This window comes from Typopeltis vanoorti, chromosome 10 (genome assembly GCF_054136105.1).
Source record: "Typopeltis vanoorti isolate ZY-2024b chromosome 10, IOZ_Tvanoo_1.0, whole genome shotgun sequence".
Taxonomy (NCBI): Eukaryota; Metazoa; Arthropoda; class Arachnida; order Uropygi; family Thelyphonidae; genus Typopeltis; species Typopeltis vanoorti.
This window is the reverse complement of record NC_143558.1, coordinates 4,795,795-4,812,132: the sequence shown is the minus strand read 5'-3', so window position 1 is coordinate 4,812,132 and position 16,338 is coordinate 4,795,795. Positions and strand designations below refer to the sequence as shown.

The following is a 16,338-nucleotide window of genomic DNA, read 5'->3' as shown; positions in this document are numbered from 1 at the left end:
TCTTATATTGAATACTTTAAACCTGAAAAGTCTGGACTTGCAGAACATGCCATCTTCACTAGACACAGAGTTCATTGGAAAAAGACAAGAGTTCTTCACAAAAGTCAGTTTCTCATGGAACGCCTTTATAAAGAAGCATGTGAAACTCTACTTCATTCTCCTAACTTAAACAGATCCGACGGCTTACGTCTGTCCCCTTTATGGGAGATAGTACTTTACAAATCAGCTAATCTTTCCTAACTTTTTATTGTATTAATTTTTTTTTTTTTTTTTTTTTTTTTTTTTTAGGAAAGTTATTGACCTTTTTAGTTATCTTACACCAGCTACTTAGGTGGCGCTTTTTGGAATTGTCAGTTAATGTTTAATTTTTGTGCCTAATTGTACTGAAGATGCCTGTGACACACGGGCGAAAATTATACCATTAAATAATTTTTCTACGTGAGTTTTTTCCGTTATATTTTTATGTATAGTTAATTATTTTTGTCAAGGATGATGAAACTTCTAATATTGTTTAGAAAGAAGTGTTGTAATGCTCACAATTCTATGCCATGATGAAAGCACCAGCACCAAATACTCAAGTAAATACCCTGAAGTAAGCCGCTGGCAGTATAAGTTTATATCATCTCCCCTGTTTTCTGCCTTATCAACTAAACTGTAACCCGCTCACCTTCAACCTATCATCATGGAAGCATTCCATGGATGTCACCATCTTGATCACTCTTCTCTGAATCCTCTCTACTGCCTGTGATCCCCAAGAAATCCAGACATCCAAATCTGGGCATGGTAGTCAAGATATGGCTAAATCATAGCCTTGTAAAGAGGGATGATAACGTCTCTGTTACCATGTTTTTCAACATCTGAGTAATCCATTGAGCTATTTTACCAACTTTTGCAATTTGCCCTCTGAACTGTTTCTACCATCATCCCAATGTCCCTGGACCTATCAACTTCCTGCAATGAAAATGTCATACACACACTGTGCAATCATTTCAACCCAAAGTGCATAACTTACATTTTGCAACATTAAATTGATAGTCATTATCCCTTTCCCACAATGTCAATTTATTTGAATTATCTTGCTGGATGTCTACATCACCTTTATCAACTATTGCCTCCCCTCAGTTTTGCATCATCAGCAAACAGCTGAATACGCCCTCTTAAACCTTTCCCTTTATCATTAAGAGTAGTGGCCCTAGACAGAAGTAGCAAACCCTAAGGTACTCCACTAGTCTCCCTCATTCTCCTAGATTCTACTCCACCATATACCACTCTCTAGTGTCTGTCTGTCTCTCAGTCCATCTCTCCATCACATTCATGCTACTAGCCTCATATTCAATCCCATTTGCACCACCTTTTGTAATAGTTTTCCATGTGGTATTTTGTCAAATGCTTTTGAAAAATCCAGCAGTATCATGGTTTAGCCATTTCCCATATCCAATTCCACTGTCACTTTATTATAAAATTTGAATAAATTACTAAGACAGCATCCACCTTTAATGAACTTTCCCAGTAGTTTAACAACCAACTATAGTTTGCTACTTCTGCTTGGAGCCATCTTTATATAATGGAACTATCTTACCCTCTTTCCACTACCTTGGAACCTTGCCAGAGCTGAGATTTTGATTGAACAACTCTATTTTAGACAATGCTATGTAGTACTCAAGCTGACATGTCATCCATTCCCTGTGCTGTATTCATATTGATGTTTTTCAGTATGCTGAACATCTGTTCATCTATCTGAATTTTGACAAGCATCTCTGTCACATCAGCAGTTGCAAAATCTCCAACTGGATGATACACTTTTGCAAAATGATCACTCAGCAACAGATCTATTCCTTTTGTCTCTATCATCTTCTTATTATAAGCATTGTTTAAAATCTTCTCCATAAACATTTTCCCTCTTCCTTTTTACATAACAAAAAACTCTGGATTTACTTTGGCTTGCTGAGCTAATTTTCTCCCCAAATCTGATTTGGCCTTTCTTACTATACTAGTCAGTCACCCTTCTTGCTTGCACTTTGTACTGCTCATGAGTATGCTGATTACCTTTTCTTTATATTCCCTCCATAGTGTTTTCTTTTCTTTTTTTTTTTTTTTTGCAGATTTTGCTTTATATCTCTACTCATTGACTTAATCCTCACTTGGTTTATCCTCCTGACATTAAGTATGCAGTCTGATACTGCTTCTCAAATAAAAATCCAAATATAAACTTAATAGAATCTCAAATATAAACTCAAGAAAATCTCAAATATATACCTGTAGGAGAGAGAGACAGTCCAGCTGTAAGATGGAAAGACCAGTGAACTCAGAACATGCAAATATGTAATCCTTGATGATGATAATAATATTTAGAAAATATAATTGTACATAATGTCATCATGATTCTCTTACACTGATCTTTGTAGAGTGTGCTTGATATTTTGGTGGGATCAAAATTAAAACTTTGAAAAATCACATGCTACTGATCTGCTACTGTGTTAATACTATGATAGTGAAAGCATACTTTGTCAGCATGTCATCTTTGGCAGGGAGTGGGAGATTATCTTATGTCCATCATGGTTGCCAATGTGTATAGCTTAGAGCATTTTTTTTTTCCCAAATCTAATTCCATTAGATAGCAATGATTCTAGTTTTATGTTAAGTTTATTATCTTAGGTATTTTCAGTTCATTAAACACTCCTCAAAGATCTCTACAATGGTTAGTATGCACTTTTTAGAAATCTGTGAATAGACTAGGGATAGACTTCGTTTTTATATATCTCACACACAAAAGATTGCAAAACCTACACATGAGTGCTGCATGTGGTCAAGTGATCTAGAAGTGGTCAAGAAAGAAGTAATTATTTTTTAGGGAAACTGTGTGGGCAGTGGTGAGCTATTAGGGGCTTGCAGGGACCTTTGTTAATTTTTTTTTTTTTTTAAATTTGCGAGCCCCTTGTTCTTCTTGTTTAATAATCTTGTAGAACTAGGAAATACCACTGCGGAATGTACACACGCAACTATAATTGCTACTTTAAATTCATATGGATTTTCTGATAACTATATAAAAAATCATTTCATTGCATTTTGTTCTGATGGAACTAGTGTAATGTTAGGAAACAAATCAGGTGTTGCAATCAAACTTCTACAAAAATTTCCCAACGTTGTGATTTGGTATTGCCTCATCGTTTACACTTAGTATTAGACGATTTGATAAAAAACATTAAAGAAATAAATCATTTTGAAATATCTATGGATAAATTATATGCTTTTTATCATCAATCACCAAAAAATCAAAGAGAATTAAATACCATTGCAAAAGACCTTGGTATCGAAATTTTCAAGATCGTCCGTGTGTTTGGACTACAATGGGCAGCTTGAGTTTACGAACGTCTTTTGCTGTGTGGAGAAATTACCCAGCTTTATGCAAGCATTTTGCATCAAACGATAAATATAAGAGTCTTTTTAAACCCACTTCTCAATTTGGAATTTTTAAAAGATCTAGCATTAAGGATTGATATCCTACAGGAATTATCATATCTGTCAGAAGCTCTACTAATAATTAGTGTTATTATTAATCTATTAATAATTAGTGTTTATTTAAAGAGGAGATATTATCATAATATTAATTCTACCGGCTGCGCTATTGTTTAAATATAGCATTTTTATTTGATCTCTTTTTCTAACAATTATTTTTTATTTCCGCGTGTACCTATATATATATATATATATTATATGCACAAGGGTTCACTCCGATTGGTGCAATTGACCTCTTTTTTTTTTACTATTTCTTTCAGAATCAAAATAAATCACTGACTCAAGACAAAAATACAAAATAAATACATTTAATATAACAAAAACAATATATATACACTTCAAACAAATATTACATAACTAACTACAAATTAATTGGATCCAAGGCCTTTTAAAAATAAATTTGCACTTAAGACCAGACTAAACACTGTTTGCACAATAACAAAATGTTCATAGTCAGTTTCTCTGTGAAGGCCCTTCTCCTAAGACATATGACGTTATTCTTCATTTTCACAGGATCCTTGTTTTATCACTCATGTAGCACATATTAAATCTTCCTGACTCAATTCTGTCTCATTTTAGTAGAAATAATAGTTAGATCCGGCATCCTTAATACAGATGAAACCTCCTAATCAGAGTTTTCTCGAACATTCCTTTAGAACGTAAATAGCAAATTCTTCTTTAAATGCTTATTGACAGTCTTAACTCTTCCAATTAAAATAAAACCTACAGTTCGACGATTCCCTTTTCGGAATCTACTATATAAATCTTCCAATTAGTAAATCTTCCTCCAATATCATTTTAAAACGATCTATAGCAATATTTCCCTTTTATTTATCAATACTTATTCCACATTAAAACTTAATAGTCCCACGATTCCTTTTTCGGATTATACTATTAATTTTCCTCCGACTGTCACATAAAAAAAAAAAAAAAAAAAAAAAACTCAAGTTCCTGTGTTCTAAATTCCTTCCGAACGCTATCTTGTTTACTCTCTCGTTGCTTCGATACCGAACTTGTCAGCTGTCAATCACACATCAAACTTCTCGACGAGCATGCGCACTCCATGAAAGTAGCAAGCGAGAAACTAGGTATAATGAAATGGCACACGTTGTCTCCGTTAGCGACAAGAGAATGTCTTCAAAAAACGCAAACACCTAATATTTTAAATTACAATAAATTTGTTTAAAATCAACACAAGAACAGTTGTGTTATTTTAAATCCGGTAAGTACACAAATTTTTAACTACTTTACATATCATTTTTGACAAAACAATTTCAATAACGGGCACATAGCAAGTGCCGATAATGCGTGTGTTATGAAACTAAAACTAATAAACATACTAACATAAACAATACGTAAAAATATTCAGAATTTTAAATTATCATTATTTTTACATCAGTTTAATCTTTCTCTGAAAATTTTTTTTGTAAAAAATTTTAAATATTTAACCTATATCTAACAAATCTTTAATGCTTATTCCTAGATCTTAAATAATAATTCTTGCTGATCATTATTTACACTATTGGAATCACTGGTTTCAGAATCATCTGATGCTAGAGATGATTCAGAATTTACATCTTCTAATTTACTACACTTACAAATTTCATTTCTATACCTTTCAAATATTTTATTTAAACTATTTGAATTATGCCCTAAATCTACAGAATCAAATTCTACAGGTGCTTGAGATTCTTTATCCTTACTAACTAAATTAGAGGTATTTTCACATTCCTCTGGCTTACTTAATTCTATATTAACTAACCTATGATATTCTGTTACTATTTCATCCATGTTAGAGTCAGTTTGATTATCACCACTCTTACATTGTACATTATCTGAATTATGTACCCTGAGATTTCTAAAATTTCCTGCTTTAGATTTAGTTTTACCGAAATTTAATTTTTTTCCTTTGCTGCATATTTGAATTATGAACTTTAAAACTATTCCCTTTCCTACTATTTGATTGTGAATGAGATGCACAATTAGTACTAGGAAAACAACACTCATCTTTCAATATTCTATTCATATTGTCTCCTAATATAACTAAATTTCTACTCCCTAAAAAGTACTTTTTAAACATATCAGAATGTACATTTATAATTTTACTAGGATTTTTGGCATTTTGAATCCTAAAATTCACAGGAGAAAATTTATCTAAAATTCTATATGAACCTAAAGCTTTCCTTCCTAAATTCTCAATCCTTTTTATACTAGATTTATCATCTGACAATACTAAATCTCCTGGTGCAAATGACTTATACTTTCTAAAACGATTTGTATACTGCCTAGTTTTCTGAAAATTTAATTCTTTATTCACCTTATGAATAACATGAATTTTAGATTTTTCCTCATCTTGATTAAAATGGTTATTCCTAGATGATTCATCATCATCAGATTCTAGAGATCTAGATAAGTAATCAGCAACTATATTTCTTTTTCCTGGAATATAAGCCACATCAATATTATATTCCTGCAGTTCCAGTGCCCACTTAATTATATGTTGATTTTTATCCTACAGAGGCTGGTGATCAGATCTTATTTGAATAGGTTGTCCTAACAATAAATAAATAAATAAATCAGCTAACACCTTTTATTCCCTTATAGGGAGTAGGCGAGGCCTTTTAACCCTATCTAGCTTTTGGAGACTGAGTGGGCAGTTCAATCTCCACCGGTAGCCAATCAGAGATAGCTGGCCCATGTCTATCACTAATTATAGCAGCCACCGATGAAGAGGCTGGTAAACAAGTGCTGCCATCTCTTGGTACCTAACCCTAACAAGATATGTTACTGTCTGACATAATGTAGGTACTACGGTCGATTTTCTTGAGTTTACGGGATGAAAAACCTGAGTTTCTGGGAGGAAAAACCCGCTTGCCCGTGCCAGAGATCGACTAACTCGGGAATCGGTCGAAGAAAGGCTTAGAAAAGGTTCCTCCAGTCGGAGAGTAGACTTGAACTTAAGTCTGACTTCAAGCGACCAAGCGCAGAGGACGCAAGCGCCACTTCCACTGAGCTACACAGGCCTCTAAATTTTCTCAATGGAAAAATTATTGCTGGTGCTTCCTTCTCTTTGGTTGAATAATTCAATTCTGGACCTGATAATTTTCTACTTATAAAAGCTACTGGCTTAAAATCTTCTCCTTCTTTTTGTTCTAGTACAGCAGCAATGCAATCATATGAAGCATCAGCAGAAAGATAAAATACTTCACCAAACTTAGGATAAATGAGAACTGGAGCTTTAGTCAATGCCAGTTTTAGTTTGTCAAATGCTTCTTGTTGAGCTTCACCCCAATTGAATTTAACACCTTTCCTTGTCAAGCACACTATGGGTCTCAATAGCTGTGAACAATTTGGAATAAATTTTCTATAGAAATTTAACATGCCAATAAATCTGTGAACTTGTCTAACTGTTTTAGGAGGTTTAGCTGATAATATGCCTTCTACATTTGACTGAGTTGGCATAATTCCTTTGCTACTGATTTTATGACCTAAATACTCAACTTCTTTTAAGAAAAATTGGCATTTAGAGCACTTTAAAGATAGATTTGCCTCATCTAATCTCTTTAAGACATTCCATAGGATTTTACAATGGCTAACTATATCCCTTGAATAAATTAGAAGATCCTCCTGAAAACAGATGACTCCACTTCCCAACATATCTGATAAGACAGAATTCATTAAAGACTGGAATGACATAGCAGAATTTCTTGCACCTTGTGATAATCGACATACTTGATATTTCTGCCATCTAGTAGTAAATGCGAAGTCTTTTCTGTCTTCCTTCTTCAAAGGAATCTGAAAGTAGCCAGAATTTAAATCCAGTTTTGTAAAATATTGTGCTCCTTCCAAATATATCAATAATTCCTCAGTTTTACACAGAGGGAAATAGATTTTGTAACCTTATTGATGGTTCTCGAGTCTAAGACAAACTTCAGGCTTTCATTTGACTTCTCAATTATTCCTGTGTTTTCATATTCCTGCAGTAGTTTCTGGCAACACTCCATATATTTCAGTGGGGTCTGATATTGCCTAATATAAATGAGATTGAGTACAAATCTGCACTGAGTGTTCTACTGCATTAGTGCAAGACATTGAAACAATATCCTCTGTGAAAACACCAGAGAAAATTCAAAGGCAGATTTAAAGAATTTCAGAATTCTATCCTTTTCTTCACTAGTAATTGCTGATTTCATTGAATTCTGCACCAAATTCTCTTTTAATTCCTGAATATTTTCCCTCTCATCTTTCTTTAGAGTCTCAATATTAAACACTTGATCATTATCATTAGTGTCTTGAAAAGCTTCAGGAGACTGCTTTAACTTTCCTTTGTCACCTGGTTTCATGTCTAAACAGCATTTTAGTCCACACAAGGACACTGTATTATCAACAAAATTACATGCAAAACCATGATGTTTCAGAAAATCGATTCCAAATATTACTTGTTCATTTGGATTTGAGAATTCTGGAAGAACAACTAATGGATGACAAACTTTCAATGGAAAACAAGGAATTGAAATAAAAACATTGATTTTCTTATCAGCTGAAATTTCTGATTCAAATGTACCCTTTAATTTAATTGGATAACTTAAAACTGAAATGTCATTTGGAATTAATTCTGTTAAACAAACTATAAGAAATGAGCGAGATATGTGCACTTGTGTCAAGTAAGATTTCACAAGGCACATCTTCAATAAATCTTTATAAAACTGTCAAAGGATTACCTCCATTAGCATAAGGAGCTAATGATACATCAAACTCTCTTTTAGGGTTGGAGCTGTCTTTAGCTTTACCCATGTCTAATGAGTAGTTTCACATTTCTGTCCTTGCCAGTATAATATTGGAATAATAATTTTTTCCAGATTTTTCTTTATTCTCTGATTTCTTATGCTGAAAACAAGATTTATCCTTAACATAACAGTCTTTAGCAAAATGACCAGGTTTATTACATCTGAAGCATTTTGGAACATATCTCCTTTGAGATGTTTTATTCCTGTCAATACCATTAGATTTACAAGAGAAAGATTGATTATCTGTAAGATTATTGGATATTGTTAAATCCAATATCATCTTAAACAAAAGTTCCTGTCCTTTTACTATTGGTCTCTGTTGTCTTTCTATTTCTTCACTAAGAAATGTTTTCAGTTCCTCTAATTTTTCCAAATGATGTAATTGTACCTTGGACTCAGATTCTGGAATATCTTCAGTGAAATTCACATAAGTTTCCTTAGACTGTTTCTTTTTATTAGCACCTTTTAATTTATGAAACTTTCCTTCTCTCACTTTATCTGCAGCCACAATGCTAGGAGAATGAGTTTGATTATACTGAAAAGAATTTACCTGCTTATTATTTTCAGAATGAAATATATCTCTAAGTCTCTCTTCCTTTTCTTTAACAAGTTCAAAATACTGTTCAAGATTTTTAATCTTTTTCTTGTATGCTGTTTCTTTCAAATTATCTTTAAGACCAAGCCTAAATTGATTAAACAGCAACCATTCTAAAGAGGATTTCTCTTCAGATGAAACATTAAATTTATGAGCAATGCTCCTAAGTCTATGATAATATTCTGAAACAGACTCCCTATTTCCTTGAATGCACTGATGAATTTTCCAAATGTTAGGCCCTAATTCTCTTACACTTGAAAATTCTGATATTAGCAGACTTTTAAATAATGCATAACTGTCAGTGTCTCTCAGTAAAGGAGATGTGTTTAAGAATGTTTTGGCTTTGCCCAATAATTTACTACGAAGTACAATCAACAAATGAAAATCTGACCATTTTCCTATATCTCTAATTTTTTCTGCATATTTAAAAAATGTTTCTACACTTTCACTACTATCACCTGAGAAAGAAGGTATTACTAAAGTTGGATTAATTAACCTAAAAAATTCCTCATCTTTAACTAAAGAAACTTAACCATTAGAATTACTATCTCCTGTAGCTATTTTACTTGAGTCAAGATTTACTTTTTTGGATTCTAAAATAAAGTTATGTGATAGCCAATTTTGTCGACTGCACCATTGTTAATAATTAGTGTTTATTTAAAGAGGAGATATTATCATAATATTAATCCTACCGGCTGCGCTATTGTTTAAATATAGTATATGTATATGATCTCTTTTTCTAACAATTATTTTTTTATTTCCGAGTGTACCTATATATTATTATATGCACAGAGGTTTTCACTCCGATTGGTGCAATTGACCTCTTTTTTTTTTTTTACTATTTCTTTCAGAATCCAAATAAATCACTGACTCAAGACAAAAATACAAAATAAATACATTTAATATAACAAAAACAATATATATACACTTCAAACAAATATTACATAACTAACTACAAATTAATTGGATCCAAGGCCTTTTAAAAATAAATTTGCACTTAAGACTAGACTAAACACTTTGTTTGCACAATGACAAAATGTTCATAAGTCAGTTTCTCTCTCTGTGAAGGCCCTTCTCCTAAGACATATGACGTTATTCTTCATTTTCACAGGATCTTTGTTTTATCACTCATGTAGCACATATTAAATCTTCCTGACTCAATTCTGTCTCATTTTAGTAGAAATAATAGTTAGATCCGGCGTCCTTAATACAGATAAAACCTCCTAATCAGAGTTTTCTCGAACATTCCTTTAGAACGTAAATAGCAAATTCTTCTTTAAATGCTTATTGACAGTCTTAACTCTTCCAATTAAAATAAAACTTACAGTTCGATCCCTTTTCGGAATCTACTATAAATCTTCCAATTTGTAAATCTTCCTCCAATATCATTTTAAAACGATCTATAGCAATATTTCCCTTTTATTTATCAATACTTATTCCACATTAAAACTTAATAGTTCCACGATTCCTTTTTCGGAATATACTATTAATTTTCCTCCGACTGTCACAAAAAAAAAAAAAAAAAAAAAAAAAAACTCAAGTTCCTCTGAATCTAAATATCTGCCGGCCTGTGTTCTAAATTCCTTCCGAACGCTATCTTGTTTACTCTCTCGTTGCTTCGATACCGAACTTGTCAGCTGTCAATCACACATCAAACTTCTCGACGAGCATGCGCACTCCATGAAAGTAGCAAGCGAGAAACTAGGTATAATGAAATGGCACACGTCTCCGTTAGCGTCAAGAGAATGTCTTCAAAAAACGCAAACACCTAATATTTTAAATTACAATAAATTTAAAATAACACAACTATTCAAATCCGGTAAGTACATAAATTTTTAACTACTTTACATATCATTTTTGACAAAACAATTTCAATAACGGGCACATCGCAAGTGCCGGTAATGCGTGTTATAAAACTAATAAACATACTAACATAAACAATACGTAAAAATATTCAGAATTTTAAATTATGATTATTTTTACAATATCCTACAGGTATTGTCATATCTGTCAGAAGCTCTACAAAGTCGCAATATAAGTATTATAAGGACTAAATTAGGTCTTTTTTTTTTTTTTTGCTCGACGATGTGAGCCTTGTTAAAATTTCCATAGCTCACCACTGTGTGTGTGGGGAAGATTGTCCATATCATAGAGGTTAAAAGGTATGAAAGAGGAGGATAAGAAGTTGGAAGTTTATTTTGCACTTGGTTAGACTATAATAAATTTAGTTTAATCCTTTATCCAAGTTTAAGCAAACAAAGTTTACGCCTGAAAATATCTTCAGGACTGAGGTAAGGTGGTACTTCCCTTGTCAACTCGTAGCAAAGATGGACCAAGCTCTCATAATTCCCTGTCTCAGTATCTCTCATAATGCAAAGCACATTTCCTTGCAGGCATGTATACTGCTATGCATTAAGGGAAGGGCCACTACCCAGACCAGTTTCGACCTTTATTGAGGTCACGTTGGTGGGAAGCAGACCCAGAGTGGTGATACTAAGGCAGAAGAAATGGAGAGGGCATATTTACCTATATGAGTTGCCAAACTGGTGTACCACCTTATTATTAAATTATTCTGGATTTAGAGAAAGATGTTGGAAGTTTATTTTGCACTTGGTTATACTATAATAAATTTAGTTTAATCCTTTATCCAAGTGTAAGCAAACAAAGTTTGTGCCTGAAAATATCTTCAGGACTGAGGTAAGGTGGTGCAACTCGTAGCAAAGGTGGACCAAGCTCTCATTACTCATTTTCTCAGTATCTCCCATAATGCAAAACACATCTCCTTGCAGACATGTATACTGCTATGCATTAAGGGAAGGGCCACTACGCAGACCGGTTTCGACCTTTATTGAGGTCTTGTCAGTGGGAGGCAGACCCAGAGTGGTGATACTAAGGCAGAAGCAGTGGAAAGGTCATATTTACCTATATGAGTTGCCAACAGTGTACCCCCTTATTATTAAATTACTCTGGATTTAGAGAAAGATGTGGAAGTTTATTTTGCACTTGGTTAGACTATAATAAATTTAATTTAATGCTTTATCCAAGTGTAAGCAAACAAAGGCGCAAACTTTGTTTGCTTACACTTGGATAAAGCATTAAATTAAATTTATTATAGTCTAACTAAGCGTAAAATAAACTTCCAACATCTTTCTCTAAATCCAGAGTAATTTAATAATAAGGTGGTACACCGGTCTGCGTAGTGGCCCTTCCCTTAATGCATAGGCAGTATACATGTCTGCAAGGAGATGTGTTTTGCAGTATGGGAGATACTGAGACAGGGAGTGATGAGAGTTTGGTCCACCTTTGCTACGAGTTGCCAAGCGATGCACCACCTTACTTCAGTCCTGAAGATATTTTCAGATGCAAATTTTGTTTGCTTACACTTGGATAAAGGATTAAACTAAATATATTATTAAAGGAGGATAAGAAATTGGTTCAGTATGTTGGGAGCTGAACAATGAATGGGTCCTGGCCTGAGCAGCTTGTGTTAATCAATTTGAGGGAATGTGGAAGAATGGTGTTGACGATTTCAGCAGAACACATTCCATTTGGTATGGGTGACGCTTCTCTCACAGACTGGAGTAAGTATGTATGAGAGGAGAGTTGCACATTAACTGAATTGTCCATCTGGACATCATTAAGTATTTTTAGAGGTTTTTGTCTTGGTGCACCACTCTATATGTGAGAACAGTATTCAAAGCTAGGACAGATTTTGGATTAATATGATGTTAGGAGTTGTCCTAGCATTATTTCGACTGAAGAAATAATCTTCAGTCGAAAAGGATGACTAGATTTTTAGATACAGAGGAGGCTATGGATATGATATGCTTAGCCAGGAGAGGCTTAGGGGTGGAAGATTGTATTTTGGTTTCTTTGAAGTGGATAAGATTTTTCCTCAATCCACTGAAATATGGCAATCAGTATTTAAGGCACTAATTATGGAAAGCCTTGTAGCTATTGATATATATTATTAACATTTGACCTCAATGGAGTCAGAGACTCATCGTGGGAGGTACTCACTATTGCATACAATGCTCATCCAACAGCGTCTTAAACTGATTCAGTGCATCCACAAAACATTCAGGCAATGCATTCCACTCACCAACCACCCTCCATGCAAAGAACCTGCTTCTAACTCCTTTGCTCACATCTTCCATATACAGTTTTCAGCAATGGCCTCTTGTTCTACTTCTCTCTCTAATTCTATGAAAAATCTCTTCCATGTCTACCTGATAACAATCCCTGACCAGCTTATATGTCTCAATCATATCCCCTCTCCGTCTTCCTCCTATTCACGAGGCTCTGTAACTTACATTCTCTCAATCTGTCCTCATACTCCACATTCCAAAGACCACTGACTACCTTTGTGAATCTTTTCTGTATCCTTTCCAACATATCCTTGTCACCATGAAAACCTGGTGACCAAATCTGTTCACAATAATCCATATGAGGCCTGATCAAGGCCTTATACAATGGAATCATAACCTCTCTATTTCTGCATGTCAGGGTTCTTCACATCATTGCCATTATTCAATGTGATGTCTTCACAACTTGTGCAATGTGTTCCCTGAATTTCAGGTCCTTCTCCACCATCACTCCTAGATCGCTCATCTCCTCTATTTCTGTTAAAGTTTCCCCACTAAGTGTATACTTTGCATCCCATCGATGCTTACCGAAGCTCAAAATCTTACACTTGGCAACATTGAACTGTCGGTTCCACTTACCTGCCCATTCATGCAATCTATTCAAGTCCTCTTGTAAGACATTAACATCAGCCTGACTGTGCATTGCTCTCCCCAGTTTTGCATCATCTGCAAACAGCTGGATATCACTAATTAAAGCCGATCCAATATCATTAACATACAAATTGAACAACAATGGCCCCAAAAATATATGGACACTGTAGGGTTTGTCAAATGAAATGGATGAATGGAGTGTGCTGTGATCAACAAAACTGGTTAGTATTTGAAGTTAGTGATGGATCGTTTATGAATAGAAGAAAAACTGTGGGTGATAGTGCAGCATACTGGTACTCTGTCATCGGTGGGGAAATCTGTAGACATTGTGACTAACAGAAGCTTTGTAACAAAAAAAATGATGTTACATGCAGCTTCTTTATAACTTCTTATATTGGTATATATATGACTTTTATTAATAATGTTATGTTATAGTATTTTTATAGGATTTTTTCCATTTTTTTTGTAGAATTCATATTTTATCTCTTCTTCTGCAGTTCTGTAAGTGCATGTGCATTAACAAAAGTTATCTCAAACCATTTTGTTTTCATCCTTAACTTTTTTTTCTTTCATTAAAGGCTTCAAAATCAATTATTAAAGTCCATAATTATTGCCTTGGTGATGAAACATATTTTTAGTTCATGTTTGTGTTATTTCTTCCATAAAGTCTTATGTATTTAATTCATGGGTAAGTTCCTGACATACTCTTGCTCAATATAAGTCTCTCATATTCCACGATCCTATTGAGCGTCCATTATTCCAATTCATGGGTCAAAGCTCATTCAGTTGCATCTAATGGAATTTCATGACAAGCAAATTTTTTTACAAGTTGGAAGCTTCACACTTCTGGAGAACCATGTTGAAGATTGAGCATGGCTCTGTCTGATTCCTTCCCTTTGACCTGTCCAGCTTGGGAACTAATAATACTACTTTCAGTATTTTATATTCTACTTCCATGGTATATGATATAGTATATTTATTTATGTTTTATGATATAATATAGTTTTCAGGATCATAGTGATATGCATAATGAATTCAGATAAGATGTTTTACTAAGTATATAATTAACTAGATGAGTCTTTGACTCCATTGAGGTTTTTATAATAATAATAATAAAAGTATATAATTAGCAATAAAATATCTGAATTTAATAGTGTTATATACAAGATTATTCATTGACTAATTTTGCACATTAAGGACCAGTGATGCATAGCATGTAGCAACTCTCTCTCTTTGAATAGTTTGGAGATAATTGTTGAATTCCCATTATGTGAAGAGATTAGATAATGACTTCCAGACAATTTAAGATGAGATATTTTTTGTGACTACAGTGTATTCCTTGATTCAATATGAAAGTAAGGATAGGACATGATTATCACAATTGGTGATGGATTTATAGTAGACGAATGGTGTGAAAGCCCAAAAATATTTTCTGCTTTTCCTCTTCCTTCCACCTCCCAACTTTCAAATCCTTCTTTAGTACTAAAAGAGCTAGATGTGTGTAATTTGTTGCATATGTGCTGGTATTAGAATGAGTTTCAATATGTCTTTTTAACTTCTCTGTATCTGTTTATTATTTGTAAATCAAAATAGAATCCTATACATTCTTTAAGGGTACATATCAGGAAACTAGTGTTTAAATTATTAGTTTTTTTTTTTGTAATATGTATGTTTGAAATGCTTCTTAAATTAACCTTTTTTTTTTTTTCTATAAAAAATTATCACATTTTGCAAATAAGTTTTGGCATTTTATCTCTAAAAGCAACTTCTTATAATTTATTTATTCATTTTGTGTTTGTCTAGTGATATCTTGAGCCTCATGTCGTTTAGCAATATAATGACATCCATCATCAAGCTGCAAGCTATGTCAGGAGTCTTAGATGAGACTCCTCATTGCTATCTACTGCAAGTAGATGAGTTTAAGTTTTTGTTAGACTGTGGCTGGGATGAGAGCTTTAATATCAATTTTGTGAAGGAGCTTAAAAAGTATGTATAAAATTTCTCACTTAAATATTTAATTTTATATGTAATTCAGAATCAAACTTTTTATAGATAAAAGATTAATTTTTGAAAACAAGTATATGGGATGGGGAAAAAGTCCTGATAAACACCTACAGTGAAAATGACCGGTTTGTGCAACATGGCAAAGACTTTTTTCTCAGAAGATTGTAAATGATGCAGCAGTGGTGTAAGAAGGCATGACACTCATCGGGAATGTATAAGTTGCATGGTTCTACCTCGATTCCTTCTCAGCACATCCTCGTACATACATAGACTTAAAAAATTGTGCTAGTTCATCAGTCAGACAAATATGTCATTAGCTACATTCACATTTGTAGACCTGGTTAATTTAAAAGCTTTTATTAATGCTATGTTTAATTTTTATCCTGTTTAACTACTAGTGTTAAAGTCTATATGTAAGCTACATATACGAGGGTGGTCTGAAAAGTTCTCAGCCTAAAAATAAAAAAATGAATTTATAATTTCAAAGTTATTTTTATTTTTCAATATAATCTCCCTTAAGACTAATGTATTTATTCCAGCGCCATTATCCCATCCTCAGTAAGTTCTGCACAATACTCCTCTACAGCTGCAATCACCTCTTGATTCGGAGAAAAATGCTGATCAGCAAGGAAGAGTTTTAATTTTGGGAAGAGATAGAAGTTAGAGGGAGCCAAATCTGGGGAATATGATCGATGTTCCA

At 33.4% G+C, this 16,338-nt stretch overlaps 1 protein-coding gene across 5 annotated transcripts in view; it reads left to right on the top strand.

Moving 5' to 3' along the window:
* Cpsf100 (cleavage and polyadenylation specificity factor subunit 2) overlaps positions 1–16,338 on the top strand; it is a 325,511-nt gene that overhangs the window by 15,053 nt on the left and 294,120 nt on the right. For 3 of the 5 annotated variants that reach the window (XM_090399663.1, XM_090399659.1, XM_090399662.1), the window contains exon 2: positions 15,438–15,620. In XM_090399663.1, coding sequence (XP_090255789.1) covers positions 15,454–15,620 — 167 coding nt within the window. In that variant the 5' untranslated portion in view covers positions 15,438–15,453. Of the gene's footprint in view, positions 1–4,654; positions 4,739–10,611; positions 10,718–15,437; positions 15,621–16,338 lie in introns of those variants that run through there. The other 2 variants (XM_090399661.1, XM_090399660.1) reach the window with 2 other exon arrangements.